The sequence below is a fragment of the Sceloporus occidentalis genome, unplaced genomic scaffold (assembly GCF_023333645.1).
Source record: "Sceloporus occidentalis isolate IW3139 unplaced genomic scaffold, rSceOcc1.0.p SCAF_9, whole genome shotgun sequence".
NCBI lineage: Eukaryota > Metazoa > Chordata > Lepidosauria > Squamata > Phrynosomatidae > Sceloporus > Sceloporus occidentalis.
Genome location: NW_028316989.1, coordinates 1070754 through 1097550, shown reverse-complemented (window position 1 = coordinate 1097550; position 26797 = coordinate 1070754). Strand labels below are relative to the sequence as shown.

At 43.0% G+C, this 26797-nt stretch overlaps 2 protein-coding genes across 12 annotated transcripts in view; one reads left to right on the top strand and one right to left on the bottom strand.

The window, feature by feature from the left end:
* TGFA (transforming growth factor alpha) overlaps nucleotides 1-19588 on the top strand; it is a 30169-nt gene extending 10581 nt beyond the window's left edge. Inside the window, exons 2-6 of the mRNA XM_089538610.1 lie at nucleotides 1644-1697; nucleotides 15470-15587; nucleotides 16303-16452; nucleotides 17864-17973; nucleotides 18408-19588. Coding sequence (XP_089394736.1) covers nucleotides 1644-1697; nucleotides 15470-15587; nucleotides 16303-16452; nucleotides 17864-17973; nucleotides 18408-18415 — 440 coding nt within the window. The 3' untranslated portion in view covers nucleotides 18416-19588. The remainder of the gene's footprint in view (nucleotides 1-1643; nucleotides 1698-15469; nucleotides 15588-16302; nucleotides 16453-17863; nucleotides 17974-18407) is intronic.
* LOC149306662 (uncharacterized) overlaps nucleotides 1-26797 on the bottom strand; it is a 59765-nt gene that overhangs the window by 12942 nt on the left and 20026 nt on the right. For 6 of the 11 annotated variants that reach the window (XM_089538615.1, XM_089538614.1, XM_089538616.1 and 3 more), the window contains 2 exons: nucleotides 26319-26380; nucleotides 4277-5658 (listed from right to left, as the gene is read on the bottom strand). In XM_089538615.1, coding sequence (XP_089394741.1) covers nucleotides 4277-4436 — 160 coding nt within the window. In that variant the 5' untranslated portion in view covers nucleotides 4437-5658; nucleotides 26319-26380. Of the gene's footprint in view, nucleotides 1-4195; nucleotides 5659-19599; nucleotides 20129-26318; nucleotides 26384-26797 lie in introns of those variants that run through there. The other 5 variants (XM_089538613.1, XR_016282346.1, XR_016282345.1 and 2 more) reach the window with 5 other exon arrangements.

Genomic DNA, 26797 nt, shown 5'->3' with positions numbered 1-26797 from the left:
TGCAGGAAGCTGAGTATGTGATGCTCTCCTCCTCTTTTGCACCCATGCCAAGCCTCCTTCCATACAGTTCTGCCTCTGTTGTGGTTCTGTTTTCCGTCTTCTGCTTTGAATTATCTCCTCTTTGCATGTGTGGTGCATCGGGATGGGGAGCGCTTCCCCACATTGCCTGGTCTGCAAACATGTTATCTGTTCCACGTACAGGAAAGCCTTAAATTATCCCTGCCAGTGTGCATTGCTTGCAGGTTTCTAGATATCACCTCTCAGGAAATTGGAGGCATAGTCACCATGAGACTGTTTGGGGTATGATCAGGTCAGAAGGGCCTGAAATCTTGCCATGGTGATATTTTAGCAGCCAACTAAGCTCTGACTCTTAACCTCACTTAGAAGTTAAGAATCAGAGCTTTCTTCCTTTCAGTTGGGAAATGGCATTTTGTGTTCCAATGTTTTGAGACTCCCTCAGAAAATGCAAGCCAGGCATTTCTTGGCTTTCAAGGACTCTCCTCTCGAAATGTCATTGCTGTGAAGTGAATGGGGTAGAACGCTTGAAATCCCAGAGTTCTCCATTGTAGTAACAAAGTTTTGCATTGGTCTTCTGTGGGTGCTAAACTGTTTGGGAACAACGGTAGGGATCTCTGCTTTCCGTCCTGCCAGACCGCCTGGTTCATGGTGGGCACCCTTCCTCTCAAGGATGAGGTCAGTGAAAGGAGGCTGAAAGCTTTCCCATTACGCCTGGGAGATGCTGTTGGCATATTTATGGATCTCAGCTGGGCTCAGCCTTGTACAAGGCTGGGCTCAGGGCCAGAGTCCTCCCAGTGCCATTTTACACTATCCCAGTGATGATGCTAGTACTGTCTCCAAACTCTGGGCATCCTTTAAACACTCTGCTGCAGAAGCAAAGAGATGTGGGCCTTTGCTCTTGCCCTTGCTTATCAGAGCATGCAGCATTATTGATCACACTAGCCAAAGTGCAGGACATTATCCCCCTTCTGCAATGACCACAACCTCCTCAGGGCTTGTCGTTTCGTCACAATAGTCCTACATAGCCTTCAACATTTTGCAGGTGCAAAGTGGGACATGGGTGGCCAAGCAGCACTAGAGTGTGGTCAAGATGGCAAAAGGTACTAATGGGGAAGAACGCACAACCTAGGAGAGGCTGCATCAGTTTGCTTTTGCCTGAGCCACCTGGGAAGGGCAGGACTCCGCTCTCTCCTTTCTTCTCCCTCTTGCTAAGTTAGCTGAGTGCAAATGACTTTTGCAGTTTGAACTCGGTTCATAGCAACTGAAGTAAACTCTGGACAAAGAGGGGGAAAGTGGGAGGAGGAGAGCAAAACTGGGACTTTTTGAAGTTGATGGGAAAAGGTCTGTCCCTGCCAAATTAGAAAAGGTGAAAGGGCTTGTTTCCTTGAAAGGCCACCCAGTGACTGGTGGAGAGTGCCCTTGCCTGTGCCCAGATGTCAGCAGAAGATGGCTGTTCAAGGGGCCTATCACAGGAAAGCCATTAGTCCTTGGGGTGAGGAGTAGGGAGCCATTGCAGAGTTTTGCTACACTGGGCAATGTCGCATATTGGCCAGTGTGTTTTAAAAAGCATGGTTAGAATGAAAAGTTTGCAAATGTTCTGATCTGGATGGCCTTCTTTTTTCTAGGCGTCTTATTATCGGTGTGCCATGCCTTGGAGAACACAACGTCAGCCTTCAATGGTGAGTTGACCATGTCGTAAAATTCAATGTGTTGACAACTCAATGCTCATTAAGCTTGCCTTTTGCATTTGGCCAGTGGTTGGATTTGGCCAAATCAGGACCAAACACCCCCCACAACATTTCCCCTATATTTGAATGTCCTGCAATGTTGTGTCATTTTTCTTCCCTCCTGCCAAAACCTGTTTTTTGCACAGCAAGCTGGTTTTCTGTTCAGAAAACAGGTTCCCTGTGCAAAACAGCCAAATCTTTTTCAACACAGAATAATTCCTCTGTAGCCGTTAGGGGGGAAAACCCTGAAAATATGGGGAGAAAACTGAGCAAATAATGAATATACTTTCCATCCCTACCCATGGCCATAGGATTCCCACTCACGGTCAAAACTATTTAATGCAGAGTCCTTTTAAAAAAAGATAGTTGAGAAGATGCCCACCAAGTGATGATGGATGCTACTACTTTTCGTTTCCAAAACTCTTGAGTAGCATCCGTTCTCCTAGATGCCCTTCTGTGTCTTCCAAGATGCATGGAAACCTTGCTCTTATTTGTATCCTGCATCTGGTGCCAAGTTCCTGAGAATCCCAGCTTGATTTCTCAAAATAGCACTTAATTGTGCTATTAAAAGCGGAAAAAAGCATTTACTACTCGGGGGTCGGGACTTCCCCGTACATCGACTGGGATGCCAGGACCTCAGCCATCTTGGAAAAACAACACCCCTGCTTAAAAAAGAAATGGCTCCCTTAATTTAGATAGGTTGCATTTTATTTAATGGCAAGGGAAGGGAGTACTAGAGGGCTTCGTCCTGGACTTGAAATGGGCCTCATATGAAAGCTTTGGGGCTTTGCACGTCTTTAGGGTGGCTACAATGGGTCCTTTCAGAGCAAGGGTGGGATCCATGAAGCCCTCCATATGTTATTGGATTACAGCTCCCAGCATTCTTCACTGTTGGCTATGCTATCCAGAACTGCTGGGAGTTGTAGTCCAGCAAGATCTGGAGGGCTGTATGATTCCCATCGGTGTTTTAGAATAATTGGATGGGCTGAAATAAGGTTGCAACGTAGACTTAAAAGGAAGGCAGAAGACAAAGATTGTCAAACAGATTTGAAGATGTCGGTTTAGCAATTTAAGCTGTTGCATCCCAAACTCTCAATGATACTTGCTTTGGTTGACATTATCAATTTTATTTATTGTTATTATGTGCCTTCAAGTTATTTTGGACTTATGGTGACCCTAAGGCAAACTTATCATGGGATTTTCTTTGCAAGATTTCTTCAGAAGGGATTTGCCTTTGCCTTCCTCTGAGGCTGAGAGAGTGTGTCTAGCCCAAGGGCACCCAGGGGCTTTCCATGGCTGAGCGGAATTCGAACCCCAGTCTCACAGTTATAGTCCAATGCTCAAACCACTTCACCATGCTGGCTCTCAGTTTGATTTATCCCTTCCCATTTTTCTTAATTGCTAACAATTTGGCATAGAGATGTTGTCATCTTCGCTTCCTAGAAACACGCCTTGCTGTTTAAAAAACCTATGAGAAAAAGGATTAAGGTTGCATCTTTCCTAATTTGATCCTTACCAAACAAATTCCAGGATTTAGAGGGGATTTCCAGTTAACATTTATTTTTCCGGTGTGTGTCTATGGCTACAAGTATAATGTGTGTGTGTTATCATTCATTGCCAGCCTTGCAAAGAATGCAGGTGTGGCTGCAACTTATCTCTATGCGGTTGCAAAGTCTCTGGCTTGTGCCAGTTTTTGGTGGCATCTCTTTAGGTCCCTCCCAACTATGATTGATGTAACCGCGAAGAAATTGGCTGCTATGAACTCTTATCCCCAGCATTGTTCCTTTGGCGGCTTGGTGTGAACAAAATGCTATCACATTGGAACAAAACTCTTTCCTCATTCCAGTGAGTCTGGATTGACTTACTTGTTTGAGAGTGGGTTATTATACAATGACTTCGTCCCATGCTGTTCTGACTCTGTTTTGCTTGTTATGGAGAGCATGGGAATGTTGGGGTGGCTTTTTCCCCCAGACTATCACACCCCAATTCCCCCTGTTCTAATATTTTCCAGTCCTAATATTTTCTGATTTTAACAGTGCCACTGGAAGCTTTCAGGATGGGAAATTCATACCCTTTCCCTGCATTTTGGCCATTAACTGCCACAAGAAAACAGACCTGGGGACCAGAAGCAATCAAGCATTGTTTCTCTTGTTCTTGAGGATTGGGAAACAAGTATAATATTGGAAATGGGCTTAACACATAAGGAAAGAGATCTTGAATGGTGAGATTTGTTCTTTGTGTATCTGTCAACATGATATTTCCCTAGCTAGTCTTGCTACCAATAGTCTTCTAAGGCTGCATCTGCACTGAAGAAATAATCCAGTCGGACACCACTTTAACTGCCATGGCTCCATGCTATGGAATTTTGGGAACTATAGTTTTGTGAGACTTTGTCTAACTGTCTTTTTTGTTAGAGAACTTTGGTGCCACAACAAGCTACAATTCCCAGAATTCCAGAGCATTGAGTTGAAGCAGTTAAAGTCAATCTGGATGCAGACTAAAGTTGCTGTATGAGTGTCTACTGCTTTCACCTGAAGGTGTTGGGAGATGCAGGGCTTTATGTACTCTATGGTGAAGCCACAACTTGGGCTCTGATTTGTGAAGGAAGCCCCGGTGTGTCTGAAGTGGTGCCATGATACTCAAGCTCGGAAGGATGGTGGTGGAGTTTGTTTGTTCCTGCGGGAGAACCATTGGTAAACTTAGTGGTTCCCAAACCTCCTCCAATGTCTTCTCCCTTCTGAAACCTGGCTACTTCAGCTCTTTTCAACTGACGCCAAGGATTGCATGAAGGCTCATCGCCATGCACACAGAGGTCTAAAGTTTTTTCCATGAAGAGCACATTGATGGCATCTCCCTAAAATGAGAGAGTGTGTATCTTTGGTTTTCCATTCCACTTCTCTCACCCATTGAGCTCTAAGTGGAACTGCCATCCTTGGTGTGCAGCACCAAGCAAAGGTCTCCCTCCCTAGAGATGAGTGGTTTTCAGTGCAATTCTTAAAAAAGCAGCAATAGAAGTATAGTGTCTAGATTGTGGGGAGGCATAGTGCTACTCTATTCTGCTTTGGTCAGGCCCCACCTAGAATACCGTGTCCACTTCTGGACACCGGAATTCAAAAAGGATGTTGAGAAGCTGAAGCGTGTTCAAGGAGGGCAATCAAAATGGTGAAGGGTCTGGAAACCATGAAGCCCTTTCAGGAGAGGCTTAGGGAGCTGCTGGGTATGTTTAGCCAATGTTCAGGGATTCTGAGAGACGAAGACCAAAACATCTGGAGGATAGAAGATTGAGAACTGCTGCTGTGGGCAATAGTGCAGCCCTCCATATGTTGGTAGTCTGTTACTCCCATCATCCCTAGAAGTGTATGGAGTAGTGGTGGATGCTGGCAGTTGCAGTCTAATAACATCTGGAAGGCTTCCCTTTACACCCTCCTAGATTAGACCCATCCGAATGGCCATCCTTGTTCCAGGGAAATACTTCCTGAAAGTAGCAAGGCTGCCATGAGCTAAATCTTTGCAGTTCTTCCTTTCTTTGAGCGGCTGGGGGTCCTTTCCAGCAAGACTTGGGGCGATTTCCTTGAAAGGCTACTCGGCAGCATGGAAGTGAGACTGAGATCAAACGACAAACCCAGCTTTACAGGAGGCAGGATTTCTGCTACAGTGGAGCTGTCTGTTCCTAATCACGGATCAGGCGAAGGACGCTTTGTTTGCAGTTGGGGGGTCGGTAAAGATGTTCTGCAGCTGTGAAGTCATTCAGAGAGAACAGTCCTGTAATAACTTCAGTGCCGTCGGAAGGAGGGCAGCTTGCTGGAGTTGCAGCCTGCCTGGCATGTGTCCTCCGCTTCCATCTGCTGGGTGGTATGTCAGTTGTGACAGATTCATGCTGGATGCATTTCAGAGCCAGAAGGCTCTTCCACATCTATAGGAAACAGAGACATGACGGCGTTAGTCTGGATCACTGTCAGTATGCAAAGGGATCTTGCAGCACCTTTGAGACTAACAATGAAAGAAGCTGTAGCACAAACTTTCATAGACTTGGTCTCTGTCTTTAAATGCATGGAGTAAACCGAGGTTAAGCTTTCATAGACTTCGTCTCCTTTCTCACATGCATGGAGTGAAAACTGAGCATAAACTTTTGTAGACTTGGTCTTCTTCCTCAGATGCATGGCATGAACTGGGCATAAGCTTCCATAGACTTGGTCTACTTCTAATTGTTAAAACAGAGCATGATAAGCCAGACGTAACTGTGTTTGAGAATAAGGAAGCTTGAATTGTAATGTGGCAATCCTCAGGGGAAGAACAGAATTGAAGACAAAGAGAGCAAAACACTATGAAACATCAAGACTCATGAATGTGGAGATTCAGCGCCTCTGGGAAAAGAAAACAATGGTGGTCCCAGTGGTGAGAGAGGCAATGAGAGAAATTTCAAAAGGGCTGACAAAACATCTGGATGAAATCACCATGGATAGGACCACTGTTTGGAGCATGTCACATTATCAAATAAAACCTCACTGACTGCTGGATTCTTGGACAGAATCCGAATCATTCATGGTCAAAACCTCTAGTCAGTTACACCTGGTAGACTGTCAAACCAAGAATCTTCATCACCTTTAACTTTATTTAGACCTCTCAAAACAGCACCATTAAAAGCAGTACAGTGCAAGGTGGTCCTGGGCTGAGGACCTTGGGACCTTCTAAACAACACAGCAGACGAAGGGGGTGATGGGAGTTGTAGTCCAACAAGAAGCCCACTTGTCTCCCTTCCCTGAGCTAGCAAGAATAATGAGCAAAATGCATATAAAAGGAGGCTTGGATGCTTCATCATGCAAACCGTAGTTCTTGACAAGAGGACTCCTGTTTTCTCTGGCCGCTGGCCACATGGGAGGAGGTACTAGCCACCTGCCTTGTTCAAACATTGTCAGTTTCCAGCAGATAAATATTCCAGGTATTCCTTTTGTTATCGCATTGCGTTCCAATTCAGTTGAAAAGTCAAGGACATCCTAGCCCTGGTGAAGTCGGGTTGTGTGTGTATATGTGTGTGCATGTGTATATAAACACTCAATTCCTGATGGTACAAAGTCTACCTTATTGTACAAAGACACTCAAACCGGCTTGTCTTTTCATAGTGGTGCCTGTGTGGGTGGGTGTGCATGCACATTTTTATCTTTTAAAAGTATTTGATATTTAAATATGTAATTTGTTTTGATTGTCATGGTAATTTCATTCTATTTTAACGTACTATTTTTAAAAAGTTTTTAATTGTATTGTTTTTTAATGTTGTAAGCTACCCTGAGTCCCAGTCTTGGGAGAAGGGCGGGTAATCTAATACATTGTCTATTTCCCCCCAATCATAACCAACGTTGAATAAAAAATTTATTTAAAAAAAAGTGGTGTCAAACTGCTTTAATTCTGCAGTGTGACTATACCCTGAAATCTAGCTGATGGCACTTGGTATTCCTTGGCGATCTCCCACCCAAGTATTAACCAGTGCTGACCCTGCTTAGCTTCCACAGTCAGATGGTGCTTTTGGAGTCTTTAGGCCCCGTGTGTGTGTGTGTGTGTGTGTGTAATTTTAAAGGGCATCTCTAACTTGTCCAGAAGCCCCTGGCTTCTCTCCAAGAGAACCATTCAATCTTGCCATCTTGAACAAGAATAGATGGGAATGCTGCTGTTTCATAAGAGCTGAGTAACCTGCCTTTATTTATTTTCAGTTGCCATTTGTGTCCCACTGGCTAATGTAGCAAGTATGTGACCCATAATGTTGACATATTTCACTGGACATTTGACCCAGTTGTTTTGTGCTAAGGGTCGCATGCCCAGCATTGCTGTCGGTGGTTCTTTTTAGCTGCTTCGGCTGCTATCAAGTGGGGAAACCCCCCGGGAGACATTCAAGTAATGGGACTCAGAGGCAGCTTTATTTTGGTGATAAAGATATATGTGTGTGTGTGTGTGTGTGTGTGTGCACATGTGTGTGCCTGTAAATGATGTTTGCATCAAACATAATCTGCCCAAAATGTGTTTGATCAGGTGAGATGCTCCCATCTGCTGCATCAAACACAGAAGACACTGCATTCTCCTTTCCATGTTTGTGGATTTGGGGTGAGAAATAAGGCACAAAATTATACACATTTTTCTACTAGGCAAATAAAAAGGAAGCAATGTATATGCATTTGTATATGTAGAAATGTGCAAACCAAAATTAGGAAGGCGTCCATTATTACTAACACTATCATGGGATTTTCTTGGCAAGTTTCTTCAGAGGGGGTTTGCAAGGCAGCTTATGAAATTTAAATTCATTTTACACCCTCCAGACCCCCTTTTCTTCTTTGCCCTCTGTCTTGCTGGATGTTTTGTTTAGTAGCATCGGAAGCATTGGCATTGAAATTAGCATTTAGTAGCATCGGCATTGGCATTCTCTCCTTTGGCTTCTGCACTCCAGGTTCGTGAGACTTTTATGAATGGATGAAACTGAAGGGGATCCATTTGGGGAAGGAAAGGAGGCTGCAGAGTTGTCAGCGCTTTCATTTCTGGCATGCGCTAACATTTACAGGCTGTGACTTGTGAGGGGCACAAGTATAGAGGGGGCTTGTTTTGTGTAATCCATCACTCAGTACACGATGGAGCTGCAAAAGGCTGGAAGTCTTGAGGTGTTTCATGTGTGTGTGCGGGGGGGGGGGGGTCCATAGGTGTGTTTTTCCTTGCTTCACGCTCTGCCTGGGTTCAAAGAGAAGCAGCTCCGGAGGTTTCTAAGGGGTCAATTCATACATCCCTGATTATTTACCCACCGTCCTGTTGAAAAGCATTTTGTGTCTCTTGGAAAGGTGCATTTTGTAAATATGGCTTTCTGGCAAGTGGATAAAAACCTCCTTTCTTAAGGTGGATGTTCAGTTTCACTTCAAAATGTCAAGCACAAAATATTAAAAGAGATTTGTGTAGTCTTCAAATAGGAGAGAGAGAAAGATTCAATATGTATTCATGACAGATTCCTACAAAACGAAAAATGTCTTTTAAATTTAGTATCCAACCAGAATGACACCATCTCAAACTTCAGGTGCGAGAGGTGTTGCTTCTCTGGTGGAAAAGAGCAAAGTCCAAACAGTTTCTAGGCCTTTAAAAACCCAAATTCTGGCTCACTACACAACTATACAACTATTGTTCCACTTTAACGTCCATGGCTGCCTACTGTGGAATCCAATGGTTTGTAGTTTGGGGATGCACTAGTGCTCTCCAGCTGAAAATTGTAAACACTTCTTCCTCAACTGCGAATCCTAGAATGGCAAAGGATGTTGCCATGGCATTTGAAGTAGTATCAAAGTGCTATATGTGTGGAGCATTAAAAAGGGCTCCTGAAGTTCACTGTCTGTATGCCAGTGGTCTTTGAAGGCCAGTGTTTACAGTGAGATGACTGAGTCCAGGACCACTTTGGTGCCTGTAATACCAGAACATCATGCCAAATACTTCAGGATTGTTGTGGGTTGCAGAACGGAGCTTTGTTTGGTGCAGAATTTAGAATAGCTGGTTGCAGAATTTTGCTTTTAGCAAGGAGTATGTAAAGCATGGGGAAAGGGGTGGAGATGTCCTCTGTAACTGCTTTTGTTTTGTGGGAATCACCCACATTTTCTCACCTTCCAGTTTCTTCGTTTTTCATGCTCCATGCACCTGAGGAAGGAAACCAAGGCTGCATCTGCACTGCAGAAATAATTCAGTTTGACATTGCTTGAACTGTCATACTGCCATCCCTATGTAATCCTGGGATTTGTAGTTTGTTGTGGCACTGGAGCTCACTGACAAGGAAGGCTAAATATCTCACCAAACTACAGATCTCAGAAGTCCATATTGAACCATGGCAGTTAAAGTAGTTCCAAACGCCTTGCACCACTTGCTATTTATTTTAGGCCAGAGTTTTCACACTGAATGAACGATAGTGAGTGTATTCTCCAACCCTCTTCTCATAACTGCTTAACAGTTCATTTCTTCCTCCTGACTTTAAATAGACTGGTATTAATTTATTGCATCTGCTTCTTCCATAAATACAAGGCAGTGCAGAGGATAGAGGGGAAAACAGTGCTTGCTCCACTTTACAGATGTTTTCATTCTCCCATCTTCTATTATATGAAGTTTCCAGGGCTATCTATAAATAATCATTCTGCTTCTCATTAGTGATGGAAAGAACCTTTAAAAATGTTCACAAATTGGTGAAAAAATAGTTTTCTCAAGTGTTGGAAAACCCTGATGAGTATTTTATGGTTTGGGATTTATTCTGCGCACACTTTTTTTTGCACAGAGATATTGCTTTCTTTGCAGAAAATGCTGTTTTCTGTACCAACAAAAGATTATTATGGGGGCATAGAAAAAGTCTCACGCTGTGAATCATCTTCAAAAAGAGCAGTTTTTGACGATGTTCTTGCAGTGAGGAAAATGAGCCAAAGTATTCATTCTTGTCTGCGATAGACAGACAGACAGACAGACACACAGACAGATAGCTAGAGATCACACGAGTTTCACACAAAAATATTAAAACAGAAAATTTGCAAAGATTTGCATCCCTTGTTCTCATAGAGAAAGCCTTGCATCACTGGAATAAAATGCAAACCTTTAAGCTTCAGTGTTACTGAACATGACTCTGTGTCATGCTACTGCAAGTCTTTAAGTGTGCAGGATATTTGCAGCTTGGATATGATACTTTTGGCACCAGAAAGAGTTTTTGTCCAGAATGGAGAAGAATGCAAGGCATGAAATTTTCCAGGCCATGGAATGAAGCCAGGGAAGGAGGGGAATTAATAGGGTAAGCAATAGTGTTTAGATATAGCTCAAGTGTAGCTGAGTGTTTCTTTGAAGACGCTGAGCGTTCCAGTGTTCGTGATGGTTTTATCTCTGTTTCATTGCTCAACCTGCACCTGTTTGCTTCCTGATGGGTTTACACTCACTATACACTCATTTCTGTTCATCTGCATTTGGAGAGAGGCAATGAAAGGTTTTCCTCTGGTCATATTTATTGGTTTCATTTATTACTCATATTTCCCCCAAACAATTCTTTGGTGATGCTAATTTTTCCCCTTCCAACCGTGTGTTTTTATCCAAAAATTCTGAGTACAGCTAAGAGCCACTGTGTTAGGTTCCCACTGTTGAAAATGATTTAGCAATGGAACAAAGCTGCCTCTTAAGAAAATGTTTTCAATGAGTGTGTGAAGGTTTTCAAATGCGTTTTAATTTCTTCCAGAGTCTCCCTGAAGCTTTCTAGGACATGGTTTCAATTAGCTTTATGGCCTGGTCTGCTATTAGGTTATTGGAACAGGAACTAAATGGGACTTTGAAATAGGAATTGGGTGTTTTTAAAAAAATACAGGGAGTAATTTGCAAAGTGAGATTTTTTTTCTTCCCTTTATAGAGAATGGCCTGCAACCTAAAATGGTTCAGGATGTATGAAAATGGAGGTGGGAGGATGGAAGAGGATTTGCCACAGAAGACCACCTCATTTGTAATCTATATTTAGTTGCAATGCTTTTGGTTAAAGTTCTGCTGTAGCTCCTGAATTTTATTTAAAATGTCATTTTTGGAAAAAAACAACAGGGTCTTGGTTGACATCTTGTTGGTGATGAACACATGCATAAGAAGTGCAAAAGTACTTTGTATGCAACTGAACTCAGCAGGGAAGGGAGGAGAAGGTGGTGATGGAGTCTTACTCTTCCCTGTTGATTCAGGCAAAAGTACTGTAAACTGCTGCAGCCTCTCTTAGCTTGTGGGTTCTTCCTTATTAACAATTCATCCCATTTGGATCACTCTCTGATGCTGCTTGGCCACATGGCTCCTGGTTTTCAGCTCTGAAATGTTGGAGCATAAGGCCTAAATACCCCAAAGCCACCAGATTCCCTCTGAACTTGGGAGCCAAGCATAGTCACCCGTTTAGTCCTTGGATAGGAGCCCACGAATGAACACCAGCTCCTGCATGCAGTATTTCAGAGGAAGGAACTGGCAAAACCACCTCCAAATAGTCGTTCCCTAAGAGAACCTTGTGAAATTTATGGGGTCGCCATAAGTTGACGGGCGACTATGTCATCTGCTAACAACGTGCACTTGAATTGGTCTGAAACCACTTCCGGCAAGCTGGCCCTTTGGGGTCGTCTTTTTTTCTCTGCTGGTTTTATTGGTGTACAGTGTGGTGGCACTTCTTTTTTTCAGACAAGTCACTTCCTTCCTATAAAAAATATTTTGAGCCTTAAAAAGAACTGGCTCTCCTGAAATAGACTGTAAGTGTGGCCAGCTCTGTGTCCACCAGCTAATTCTGGGGATGCAGTTATACATGTTCATGTCATTGTCATTGCTTCAATGTGAGGAAGCCCACTCAAGTCTTAGAATACTAGAGTTGGAAGAGACCCCAAAGGTCATCCAATCCAACCCCTTTCTTCCATGCAGGAACTCAAAATCAAAGCACCTCCAACAGATGGCCATCCAGCCTCTGTTTAAAAGACCGCCAAAGAAGGAGACTCCATCAACCTCTTGGAGAGGATTAAAATGTTCCCTGGTTTGGTAAAATTGTCCACCCCTCATGTCCATGAAAGCTAGCGTTGTGTAGTGGTTTAAGCATTAGACTAAGACTCTGGAGACCAGGGTTCAAATCCTCATTCAACCATGGAAACCCACTGGGTGACCTTGGGCAAGTCCCTACAGGAGCTGACCCATTGGATCAGCAAGTGAGTGTAGAGTCAACACATAGCTCAGCCCCATTGATTCAGTGCATCTGTTCTAGTTGAGATTAGCAATAGGATGCTGACCACTATCTAGTGGTAAAGGCCACACTTACAAGACCTCCTAGAATATGATGTGTTACAGGGGCTTGTGCAAAAATTTACACTTCTGCAACAGGTCTTGGACAATCCTGAACAGCACTCCAACCATATGTAACCACTTGGCTAACAGCAGTTTTGAGTGTTGGACTATGACTCTGGAGACCAAGGTTCGAGTCCCAGCTCAGCCGAAACCCACTGGCTGACCTTGGGAAAGTCACACTCTCTCAGCCTCAGAGGAAGGCAAAGGCAAACCCCCTCTAAACAAATGTTGCCAAGAAAACCCATGATAGGTTCACCTTAGGGTCGCCATAAGTTGGAAACAATTTGGATGCAAACAACAACATGCATGTGGTGTTTTCGGTGTCCTGGTGACAGGAAGCAAGCATAAGGGCAAATCCTTCCCCAAGACATTGCAGCCAAAATGGATTGAGAGGATGCCAACCATGGGAGACAGTCAAGGCCCTGGGATTGGGATGTTGTGGAACTGCACTCCCAGCAGCCTTTCTAACTAATAGTGGAGAGTGTTGGGTGTTGCAGTGCACCAACATTTGAAGGGCCAAATGATTTCCCATCATTGCTCTGGGTTAACAAGGGATGGATGTGAGGTGACTTTATGTCACATAGGTGACATGTTGGGAAGAGCAGACGCTTTTGGTAGGGTCCATGAGTTGCATCTTCTTGCTCAGACTTAAGTTTTATATTGTAACTGGGGGCAGCTGCTGCTCCCCACATCAATGGGATGATCAAACCTGCCTCTGGGTTTTAGTGTGAACACGGAAGGAGCCACCCAAGAAGCTGAACTCTTGCCCCCCAAATAGATTTCAGCACCTTGGAGAGGTTTCAGCCATCCTTTTCACACTTCTATGTGAACCAAAGTCTGCACAGGTCTATCCTTGGTGTAAGTATGCAAAATAGTTGGTTGTATTTGTTTTGCTGAAGCTTGGTATTAAATGGGCATTAAACACCTATTAGCTTTACAAAAGAGAGGTTCTTATGGGTAGTTCAGAAATTAGCATAGGCCCATTGAAACAATGGAACTTAAAAGTAGTGTTTACTGACCAAATTCTCATTGATTGAGCAATGCTCTACTTAGGGCCAACAGTTTCTTTTTAAGGCAGAAAGCTGGTAGAACTGGTTGTGTGGATATGGGTCAGGTCAACGCATGCCCTTATTTTTGGACACTTGGAAACAGTCACAATGGGCTCACACAATTCAGAAACTTTTCATTATACCAGGAGCAGTTTTCCAACTATGCAGACAGTGTATTTGGGAGGAAGGAGCTTGCTTTGAAAATATTCCTCCCTCCTTAACTTTTTCCTTGTCCAAGAAAACCCAACAAAATCACGGAGTCACCATAAGTTGACAGGTGACCTGAAGACGCACATACATAATGTCTGCACCACCTCCAGCAAGTTCAAGCACTGGCCAAGAAAGTCCATCTTAAAGCTGGCTTGGAAAATACCTCTAGGCGGTATAACCTGCACTGATACCAGAATGTCAGATCATCTTCTGACTTACATAGAAACCAGGGAAATGTTTTTTGTGAACAACGTTTGAGAGAATCTCAACCTCCGTTGGTTGGTCAAAGTGAGCCCTCATTTCTGGACTTGGCATGTCTTCACTTGCATTTCTTATAAAGGTTGAAGGAAAGGGTTTTTCAGATGTTCTTGCAATTGATGGCAAGATATTAGTACAACGGATTACTTGTGTGAAGTGCTGTATACCTGGGAATTTAGGGAAATGGTGTTTCTGGTCGTACATTTGGGAAACGACCTTTTAACCGTAGTAGCAATTCAGACAAATCTCAAGACGCATGGCTTTCCAAAAATGTGAGTGATGTCATATTCAGTTACCCTTTTCCTGTGAATGGATATGTGCTTATCCATGCACATTTTTCCCCAGAGTGATGCATGCGTAGGAAGCCTTGTTGCTTTGACATTGTTTTGCTTTGGCAGCATGCTATATGAGACATTTTCCATGCGTTCTGGATCCATACCCTCCAAGGGGATCAGGAAGACACTTTGATTAAAAACTCGGTTCTGAGCGTGATGATTGTTCCTTCCTTGCTGGCTGCAAAGGAGCAATTCTGCATGCTGAACCCTGTCGCCAAATAAGTCGGGAACCTTGGGCACTTTTTTAAAAATTCACACTGCGACCCAAAGTGGATTCAGTGCCATTGTGTTTTTGCAAGCTTGGTCCCCTTCCATCTTATGGGAAAAGCATCATACAGTTCAAGAAATTAGTGTCCCAGGTGGGGTTAGTGCAGTCTCTAGGAGAAATTAATACTGTATTTTATATAGAAGTACTTCTGGTGTGGAAATGCTCTTTTTTGGCACAGAGCACTGTTGGGTTTCCAGAATCTGTTAACATCATCATCATCATCATCATCATCATCATCATCATCATCATCATCATAATAATTCAGTCAAACATGACTAGAAAATCTTGTCAAGGGAAAACCTTTACCATTGTTGTTGTTGTTGTTGCGTTATCTCAAAGGGCGGAAGGTGCATTTAGATGAAAAAGATGTACATTTTTACATACCCTTGCATGCATGAATGAATAATTTCAAACGTTTTCTCCCTGCTGGGCAAGATGACATGGATTTCTGCACAGTTTCAAATATTTTTTCATACTTTGGGATCTCTTTGTGAAAACAAATCTTGGGGTTCTCCCCCTCACTCACACACACACACACACACAAATTCCCAAGAGTATTGTGCAGAAGGTATAGAAAATAGTATTGGATGTAAGGGACCGTTTCCATTGCAAAATGCTGCTCTTGGTGGATTTTTGCAAACAATCCTAAATGCAAATAAAATAAAATGTCAGTCATTGATGTTTTAAATATAAATAATCAGATGGACTCTTGGCCACAGAATGGGAAGCTAACCGACCTTCTCTGTCTTTCTCTTTCTCTTCCTCCATCCATCCCTGTTTCAGGCCCCCCAGTAGCAGCTGCAGTGAGGTCTCACTTCAACACCTGCCCCGACGCCCACAGCCAATTCTGTTTCCACGGCACTTGCAGGTTCTTGGTGCAGGAGGAAAAACCAGCTTGCATGTAAGTTTTGACTCTTTTGCCTCTTGAAAAGCTCACACCAAGGAGAGGGATTTGTCTTTTGTCATGTGCCTTCAGTCATTTCTGACTTATGGTGACCCTAAGGCAAACCTATCATGGGTTTTCTGGGCAAGGTTTGTTCAGAGGAATTTTGCCATTGCCTTCTCCTGAGGCTGAGAGAGTGTGATTTGCCCAAAGTCACCCAGTGGGCTTCCAAGACTGAGTGGGGATCAAGGGCATTTGCAGCTACTCCTGACACTGCAGGGGCCACATTACTGCAGTTTTTGGGAACCAGAAAGTTAAAGTCCAGTCACATCTGATCAAACTTTGGTTGCTTAGTTGTGCCCTTGTTGCTGTTGTATGCCTTCAAGTCGTTTCCGACTTATGGAGACCCTATCATGGGGTTTTCTTGGCAAGATTTGTGCAGAGGAGGTTGGTCATTGTCTTTCCCTGAGGCTGAGAGAGTGTCCAGGGTCACCCAATGGGTTTCCATGCTGAGTGGAGATTTGAACCCTGGTCTCCAGAGTTGTAGTCCAACACTCACACCACTACATTGGTGCTGGTTCCCATTCTACAATCGATTCAGTGAGTCTAATCCACAGGGCTTGGTCCTAGGTGTCAAGCTGAATTCTCACATTTTGCTCTTTAATTACCTTTTCTTTCTCCTTCTCCTCTGTTGGATGCATAACTCCTGATTTCTTTCTTTTTCTTGCCACAGTTGCCATTCTGGTTATGTTGGGACGCGGTGTGAACATGCGGATCTCCTGGCAGTAGTCGCCGCCAACCAGAAGAAGCAAACCATTACCGCTTTGGTGGTGGTTTCAGTGATAGCCTGCGTGGTGCTTATAATGGTCTGCGTCCTAATACAGTAAGTGGGACTTCATCCTATTGAGGTGCACTTGTGTCCCAAGGGCATCCTCTGTATGGAAAAGTAGTTGCTCGGCATGGTTTTAGTGCTGTTTAAATGTTTGATCATATTCCATTCCATTCCATGCTTTGATGTGAGTGAGATGGTTAACCTGCAAAGTGCTTCCATGTCCCAAGGTCAGGAATAAACTCTTCTAGAACATGGCCACATAGCCCCACAAAAAAAACCTATAACCTCAACAGAGTTGATCACTGGGAGCTTAAGATTTGGATCCTGGAGTCTAGCAAAGTTTCTGTCTTTGGGAGGGAGCTGTCCCGGAGCAAAAGAAAACATTTCTGAGTGTCTGCCTCCATCACTGTATGGTTATTTTAGTTAAAAGTTTAGTACAAAGTTCACCACGAAATAGTTAACCTTTTAACTGAAATAGCCACAATGTGATGGAAGCAGACACTCAGAAACGTTTTCCAAGTTGGCATGGAGTGTTCCTCCTGTTTCGTTCTCCCCCCCCCCCCCAATTTTCCATATATTGTGTATATTTAGGAAAATAGTTCATAATACTTTAAAAGTGGATATTTTAAACAGACACTTTGGAGATATGTATAGATAGATATAGATATAGATAATATGTATATTTGTAAGGGCTGTACATCGTTGTCAGCAGAATGACCTGGAATGGCATCTCCTTGTGACATCATGCATGTGTGCATGCGTTTATGTGTTTTCTTCTGAAAACAGGACTTTGGGGTGACATGCGTATTGCGTCTGGAACACTTCTGTTAAACTAAAATTAAAGTCTTTGCATGTAATTTAGAGGAACAGCCGGAGTGTGGTTGTTGTTGATTGCCCAATTGCCGTGGCTTGTTTCGTAGGATGCCTTCTTGCTTAATCCTCTTTTCGGCAAGCCTCTGGCCTCTCAGTTCATCTTGGTGCGTGAACATTATTCACCGACAGAAGGATCAAAACCCACAAACCAGTTAGGACCAGTCACAGTCTATGGCATGCTCCTCCAGTTCCTGTCCCTTCCACTGCACTGACGGATATTTTTATGCAATAGTTTGTTAAAGGTTTAAAACCAGGGGAGGACAAAGTGCAACCTGTGTGCCATAGGCAAAGTGCAGTGCGCCATGTTTTTTGTTAATGGTGTGATTTTCAGGTAGATTTTTGCCTTCAAACCATGCAGAGCACCTGCAAATACATGAAAGCACTGCAAACAGAAATTAGAAGAGATTTAGATCTTTTCTACTGCAAGCAAGGCAGTTCCATGCGCTGTTTTTCCTCTTTCACCAGTACATTCTGATGTCGGCTTTGGGTCCTAATGTTGGGAGAAAAAGCAGGATTATGATGATGACGATATCATTTCTTAGCGCATCCTCAGCCTGAACCATGTCCCTCTCTGTTGTCTGTTTTGCAGCTGCTGCAGGATAAGGAAACACTGTGACTGGTGCCGGACGGTCATCTGCAGGCATGAGAAACCCAATGGCCTCCTGAAGGGAGGGTCATCTTGCTGCCACTCAGAAACAGGTAAATAAACTGCCAGAGAATCATGTAACTCTAGAGCTGAAAGGGAGTTTTCCCAGGGTCATCCCAAGGGTGGATGGTTGAATCGATGGATAAAGAATCCATGGATACAGAGAAATTGAGTACATATTTCTGTGCCATTAAGACAACAGCCCTACATCATTTAAAACAACAACAACAACCCTACAGATTAAAAAAAACCCAATAAAATACCATTGGAGAACTATAGTAAATAGTGATATAAAGCATTAAATCCACTACTAAGAACTCTGTGGGTTCAGTCATTGTGGGGGGAATATTTTCAAGCTGTGATGGTTGAATCCATGGATATGGAGGACTGGCTATGCCTGTCTTTTTTTTACTTGTCCTGTATTCTTGCCAACAAGAGTTCTTCCTTTCTCAAGCATATTCTGATGTGGATTTCTTTCCATTTGCAGTTGTCTGACAGAGTCCTGGTCTGCTGAGGTTCTCCTTGCTGTGTGTAGATGGGACCACTGCACCGTCCGACAGAAGCCTGGCCTTATTCCAGAGAGAGACTTAACATGGATTTTTAAAAAATGTCTTCCAGGGATTAGCACAATATTGGCAAGCAGACTTCAAGAGCTTTTATCTTCCGTTTCAGCTCAGGGCTTTCAAAACTTTGCCAAAAGGGAAAGCAAGAGTTGCTCGACACCAAACTAATCTCGATGTGGAAGTTACGTGAAACAAGGAATCTCAAAGACTTTGTGGAACGGAGGAAGACAGAAGTGCGCATTGGACACCTTCATGTTTATGTAGCCCCGGGGAATGTTTATGGAGCGGCTTAGACCAGAAACCTGTATAGTTTGGGTTGGGGTAGTTCTGTTTTCCAAGTATCTTCCTCCTTGCTTGAGACTTCTTAGGAGCTGCCCTGAGATGGGAAGGTTGGATTTGGTGCATTAATGTTGGACTCTAGAAGAAGAATGGGCAAAATGGACGACCCAGCTTGCTTCCCTTTAAGAAGACTGGCTTTAGTGTTCCTCTCCATGTTCCTGCAAGTTCTTTTGTTTGCATCCAAGAGCACCAGGATAAAATTTTCATTAGCCACATTGATAGAGCTTCCGAAATAACGACAATTTTGGGTTGGGGTTTTAGAAAAGGAAAACAACAGAGTATAGAGCAATACGCTTTGGGAGTCAACGAGAGCAAAAAGGCTGACACCTCCTCATTCTCCTTAGGAGTTTAAACTTTGCATGAAAATTTAGACCATTCCTTAACCCCATCATCCCAACTTTGCTACTGCTTTTCTGTGTTTTCCCAAGGAATAAAAAGTATAGGCCAATAAGAAGCATTAGTTGTGCAGGATGTAAGCGGGATGTTGAAGAGGCCTCTTAAAGGTCTGTTTTGTTAGCACCTGGCTTCAAAAAAGCCCTTGAAAGAAATGGGAATCCTCCTTAAATCACTTAAGATCCAGGTTCTTAAACTTGAGCTGTTGCCATTCCAGTTGCATGTTTGGGATTTCTAAGCTCTGTTTGGACTTAACATCTGGACTGGTACTGCCACCCTCCCTTTCCTCTCCCTCTGGATTATTTCTGCTCATGACTTCTGTATCTGGAGATATTTTGTAAGATTTATTGAGACGCAGATCTGTTGCCTGGTTCATTGGAATTGCAGCCTCCAAGATGGGAGTGATCTGTGGTAGCATCCCCACATCCCAGTACTTTGTATTGTGTGTTGAGGACTGAGACCCAGGGCTTAGAAAACTAACTCCTTTTTATGTTTTAGGACTACAGTTCCCATAGTCCCCCAGCCAGCAGAACCAGTATTTATAGTGGCTGGAGAATTCTAGGAACGACAGGGAAAAATAATTATCCAAGGATGCATTCCTGATTTTCAAATGAAGTTGGTACAGATGGCACAATCAAATGGGCCATAATGTCTCATTAAAGTGCCTTGTTTGAAAGCCATTCTGCTCTTTCTTGAATTGGCAGAACAATTAATTTTAATATTTTTACGATGCAAGTCAAACCTCCCTGTTTTGCCTACTTTTCCAAGTGGAAGAAAGACAATTTTGGCAGGTCTTCTTAGTAAATAAAATCCAAAGGCTTCAAGTGTAGCCCATTGCCCTGGTTTATTTTGCTGTTGTATTTGTTGACTAGAGCCCCCTTTTGATGCCAGGAACGTTTCTCCTAGAGCAAACCTGAAAAATAATATTAAGGACAAGTTGGTTTTGTTTCTCGTTGGCTGCCTGGTATCTGATTCCTTGGACTGCTTTTATTTGGGTTTTAACCCCTTGCTTGCATGTTTCTTCAAGAGGAAAAAGAAAGTAAAGTTCCTATTTTTCAGTCTTGCCTCTGAATTTTTCCTCGCTTCCTCTTGGTGACAGTGGCTTACTATGCTGGGCATTAGTCCAGCTTGGACAAAAGCATGTTAATTCCCAAGATTGTGTCAAAACGCTCCCGCCGTTTTGCACTGTCCTCTTTAGGCTGCCCTCCTCCAGGTATGTTGATTGCAAATCCCAGTATCCCCAGTAAGGTGTTGGCCATTTTGATGGGGGATAATGGAAGCTTGTGTCTTGGAGGAAGAGAGCAAATGTCTTTCCCAGGAAATCTCAGCCCCTCCCCAGCTCCTATTTCAAAGGATATTTATACTTTTGGGGGGGGGATTAGAATAAAACAGAATTTTGGATAAAGGTCCCATTTGGGCCTGAGAAAATTGAAGTGTGTACTCGGAGCATCCCAGCACCAGGAATATCATCTAAGTTCTGCAAAACGGCTGTGATACGTAGACCTTTTTCTGTCGTGTTGAAGGTTTGCTCCAAACATGACCCTGATCCTTCTTTAAGAAGGAGGAGGGAGAAACTGGAAAGGAACCAGTCATCTCAGAAAAATGGACGGCTCACAAATTTTGACTCAAGGTTGCTCGTTTTTCTCTGGAATCGCACCCTTCGCTGCTGTTTGGAACTTTTGTCCATGTTTATCCACCGTTTTGATCGATCCTTTCTGCCTTTGCATGTGCAGTTCTGGTATTGACCAGAAAATGATGGTCGGTTATGAAATACCATGGAGTCTTTTTATATGAAAATGGTACTTTTTTGGAGGGAGGGGGGTTATTATTTTTTCCTTTTTTACATGGCAAAAGTAGAATTTTCACAGACTGCGCCAGTACTTTCAGATTGGACTCAACTCATCTTGGGAATAAAAGTAGTTTCAGTGCTTGGCGCCCATTTCCCAGTTCTGCGCTGACTTTTTCCATTTCCTTCTTGCACACCTTTTCCCACCCAGTTTTCATAACTAACTTTACCGTCTATAACCAGCCTGAAGTTTATTTTTAGTCAAAAGTGACACTCTTTCCCCGTCCGTTCTGTATATGTTGTTGCACTGAAAGTTAATATTTAATGTTTTAATTTATTGTGTGGTTAAATTAATTTGATTTATGTAAACTGTTTCACGTGATTGGCTGTCATTTTCTTCCTTCCGTTGTGCTCCAAATGAATAGTAATTTAAATGAGTGAAATACAATTTTTCATAATACCTTTCTGTATGCTTGGTTTTTCATGGGGCAACAGATCTAAAATTAAATATATTAACCTTTCCACACAATGTTTAGCACAAAGTGGCTCAGCTTCTGATTCTGCCTTATCTAGCAACCCTATGGCCTCCCTTGGCAATGAAGCTCCTCTTGCATGAATATCTCTTTATCCTTGTAACTTTTGTGGATGCAATTTTTTCCAAGGTGGTTGGGTGGTTATATGGGTTTCATGACTTGCAGTGATACCTGGCAGCTTCCATTTCAATGGGGCAGTAAGTCCATTCCAGGATTCAGTCTGAACTTATTTATTGGCCAATGAAGAAGGGAGGAACATCCTGATGTTGGGTTGCTCCTCTCATTTCACCAATAAGCAGAATAGACTCTCCATTGCAAACTTTGGTCTTCCAGAGGTTTTGGACTTAAGCTCTCAGGATTCATGACTGCTAGGGCTTCTGGGAGCTGAAGTCCAAACCACCTGGTAAACCAAGTTTGAGAATCATTGTGTTAAACAATCCAGTTAAAACACTAATTTAAAACAAATTTGAAGCATGCTAAAAAAACAGAGTACATCCATTAAAATTCCTTCCATCCCAACCAAAATACCCAAAGGCCTGTTTATACTCTGTCTTCTGACAGAAAGGTGGGGTAAAAATAAAGTTTTATTATTTACTATTTTATTATACCAAAAGGCCTTGTCTTCCAGTGGAAAAAGAGCAGAGGGGCCAAGTGAGCCTCCCCTGGGAGAGAATTCCACAGCATCCTGGGTTTTTCTTGGCAAGAATTTTTCAGAGGAGGTTTCCCATTGCCTTCCTCTGAGGCTGAGAGAGTGCGATATGCTCCAAGGCTATCCATTGGGTTTTGATGGCCATATGGGGATCTCAGCCCTGGTTTTCCAGCATCCTAGTCCAACTCTCAAACCACAGCACCACAATGGCTCAGCTATTCGGCCACTAACAGATTTCTGGCTGCTATCGAAAGAGCAGGAATCTCTTTTTGTTATTGATGCTGGATGTAAGTCTGTGCCTCTACCACTGTTCCCAAACTGGAGCACCATTTCCAAGGCCAAGTATGATGGTTGCATTAAAATTTAATTTAATTTGGCTTCCAAAGAATGGAAATGTGGCACTCAAAGTATCTTCTTGGGCTTTGGGAGAATTTTTTTGTTGTGGCCGAGAAAGGAGCACAAATAGTTTCCTTGGGAGAACAAATTTTTGGTGGCCATCCCTGAACATGGGATTGCTACAATAATAGCCCTCCTGGACCATGGGGAAATGTTTTCTAGAGTCTTCTACAATGGCCTCCTTTGATGCAACAAATGTGAAGAAGAAAGCAAGATTCTTCCAAGGGGTTATCAGCCTGGGGAGGCAGTCAAGAAAGAGGGTTTGCTATGGAGCTCCTGTTTCCAATCCTGGGATTTGTGGTTTGGTGAAGGACCATTATTAGATCAGAGATTATAAATCTCCAGCAGAGAAGTCTTGACCCTCTTCCCAAACTTCAAATCCCAGGATTCCACAGACGAGAGCCATGGTAGTTAATGCAAAATCAAAATGCTATAATGGTCCAGAGTAGACAACTTCTTCCCTTTATGGTCAGTTGTGACCGACTTAAATTCCATGGATTTCAATAACTCTACTCTGGTCTGGCTGTCTGAATCATCCCACTGTATATTACAGCTAGAACTGTGTTGGTTAATTCCAACCAGAGTAGACAAATTGAACAAATAACTGAGAAGTGAGTTGAATATTATTGATTGAATGTGTCCATCATACTTGGATTTAACAACAGGATTCAGGCCACAGTGTACAACAGGCTCTATCTTGTTATCTCAACTACAATAAGGTCATTGAATCAATGGGATTTACCTATGTGTTGTCTCCCCATTCAACCATTGAGTCAGTTAATCTATTTTCATTGGGACTGGGTGATGAGATTCAGTCCAGTTTTTAGGTCCAGATAACCATACCAGCGCAGCAGATTCTTGTAAATACACAGCAAACAATTCAATATATAAAAATGGGACTCAGGCTGTGACTTAGCAGCCACCAACAGCTGTGGTGTCCTTTGCTCTTGAAACCAAAATAATTGTTATTTTGGCATGCATGATTAGAATTTCTAGAATTCCATGCTTCCATTCTGGTTGAGTCCCATTTGGGTCAGATGTTACCAGAACCAACTCTATGCACAAATGTATGGCTGTTCCTGTTCCCTGGATTTTCTGTTGCCATTGACTGCCAGCCAGAAGAGAGGGAGGGTTATAGTTCTGGAGGAGGGGATGACTGTTTTAGTCTTTGCTGGTGCCCAAAATAACCTTGACAGCATTCCCAAATGTTCCCTTTCCATTATTATCTTCACAGTTCCATTCTAGTGTTGGTATGTGGGTCACTGAGTGTGTGGGAAGCCCTACATTCAACAGTCGCAACTTTCTGGTTGCCCCAACAAATATCCAAATCATAGCTCTGCATTGGCATGGGGATCGACAGGCTTGCTGACCCACATTTTGTAGGTCATTCCATTCCACTGTAGAGCATCTTTGGGGAAATGGCCCTCTGGTTAGGGTTGAACCGAACTGCATTTCTTCAGATTGCTTCTCCTCTCCTGTTCCCTTGTGGTCTGACTTCATTGCCTAGATTTATATGCATCTGTGGAAGTAGACCTAAGTCTAAGAAAGCTCATGCTGCCAACTTCTTTATTTCAGTTAGCCTCAGAGGTGCTACAAGATCTCTCTACACATTGATTCTGCAGAGAATTCTACATTTAGATTTGTAAGTTCCTTGGAGCAGAAATCTGATTCTGGCTCATTATTTGTCAAAGCATTGTGCATCCACAAACTAAACAGCAGTGTAGTATTAAGAGCACTGCACTCTCTATCTACTAACAGTCTAAGTATTAAGTACTATTACTTAGTACTAAGACACCAGTTCCTAAAAAAACATCAAGGAGGAGGACATAGGGATGGAGGGTACCATCACCAAAAAGTCTTGTGCTGCAAAAACATGGGATTTCTTCTCTGTTAGCCATGGACCAAATATGAAAGTGACCTTGTCAAGTGCTTCAGAGAGTTGTCACAGTTCCAGTGACTGGATCTCTCTGCTTTTTCTATCTCCTTTTTTGTCACCATTGTCTTCTTTCCTCCCAAACCATAAATAATTTTGTGGGTCAAGAGCAAGTAGTGGCCACTGACGTCCATGTCATTGGGGTGGCGGATCTGCAGTGGAGTTTATGAAAGGTGCTGTCAAGATGTTGGACACCTTGGAAGGGGAAAATTCAGTACTTTGGAGAGCACCTTGAAAGTCAGATATAGCCCTGGGAGTGTACTTCTTGCCCCACTGAAAGGGAAACAACCAATCACTGCTATACAAAAGTGCCTTCCAGAGTGCAGAACCAGGCTTTCTGAAGTTTGTTAAATGACCCACAGGGACCAGTCCTATCAAACCAAATCATACAGCAACCCAGGTTCAGGTTGTCTGTGGATCCTGGCACAGCAAAACAAGGTGTACTTCCTTCTTTGAAAAGCTGACATTTAAATGAAAGTCTGTGCATAATGGAAACCAAAGTGACATCTTTGCTTCAGTGTCGTGTGAATTTAATGTGTTCGTACAATTTCCAGAATAACCTCCCCAGTGCCCACAGAATAACCAGCAAAAGTTGGGGAAAGACGCATTTTAGTGGATGTTCAGTTATTGGCAATGGATGCATCTGCACTGCAGAAATAATGCAGTCTGACACCATTCAATTTCCATGGCTCAATGCTACGAAGTCCTGGGATCTGCAGTTTGTTGTGGCACCAGACCTCTCTGACAGCGAAGGCTAAATATCTCACAAAACTACAAGTCCCAGGATTCCATTGCATGGAGCCATAGTACTTAAAGTGGTGTCAAACTGCATTAATCATGTAGTGTAGTTCCACCCCACCTAACAGGCTTTTGCCTAGAGCTTAGAAAATATATGTGTATATATTTGGACTCCATCTTCATAATCCCCTTGTCAGCATGCCGCTGTTAGATTGCGTCATTGGTCCAACTAACCAGGCTTCATTTCTGAAAGACTGCAGCTGTATATAAACAATAATTATATTCTTCTATTTCCCAGAGAACATTGTTGTCCTTCCAGGTCAGGCCTGAGGTGTGTCTGCGAGTGGCGAGTTCAAGGTGTTTTTAACGCATTTAATGAGGACTTTCAGGCCAGATTTCCCAATCAGTTACGCTCATTCGTATCCTAATCTCTCCCAAGCCCAACCTGACAGTCCAGCCTGTCATTTTTTAAAGATGGACTTTGCGGTCCATTTTATACCAGTTTAAATTAGTTCTTCTGCATTTCACCATGATAGCAGCTTGATCCCACTTCAACCGCCATGGTACTGCATTGTGGCATTTGTAGTTTATAGAGGGATTTATATATGTTGGACTTCTCCAATTACGTACAAGGCATAGGAATTCAGAGAAGGAAACCATGGCAGTTACAGTGAGATCAAACTGTCCTAGCTGTGTACGATCCTTTCTATTGTTTTACCCAAGGAATATTGATAGTTATATTTTGGTGAACAAGGGGAAAATTTTTTAGAGATCTGTATTCTTAGAGTCAGCTTGCAGAACTAATATTCCCAGAATGTTCTAGAGAGGGTTAAACCTGCTTGAATCTGTAACAGAGAGTCACTCCCAAGGACTGTTCAACGGTGCTATGAATCTAGTGATGTGCCTGTTTTGCTGTTGTGTCACTCCTGGCAACAAACCTGGGGAAGTGTTGTTTTTGTGATGTCACACTATGAAATTTTCGGCCTAGAGATGCCTCAACCCCTCCATAGGAACCAAGAAACAATTCGGGACAAAAAGGAATGCAGAAAAGGAATGCGCAAGGCTCACCTGTTCTTGTTTATCAGGACAGGTACGGCATCCAACTTCATCTCACAAGGTGTTCCTCAAACCTGCTGGAGGCAAATAACAAAGAATGGACCATGTTGTAATTGCTTTGTTTTCCGTCAGCTGCTTTGCTCGGTGAACTATATCAAGATTATGGTCCTGACAGATCACTCCTGTGTCCTTGCAAAGCTGAAACGGGTGTGAGAATTTTTGTCTTTGGGGTTTGCTTTTGTTTTTAAATACAGGCAACTATACTTGAAAGGTATGGAAGATTTGCAAAAACTCTTGTTCTTCTTTGTAATTACCTTTCTCCTTTTCCTTCCTTATGTACCATATCATGTCCTTAAGTAGACAAAAGGCTGGGAGAAAGACTGACCAGTTTATTGAGGACTGAAACCTCAGTTTGCAAAGTCCAGCTTGCTAAGCACACCACCAAGAAGTCTGCATTGTTGCCTCAAAAGATTTTCCAGCATTGGCCCAAT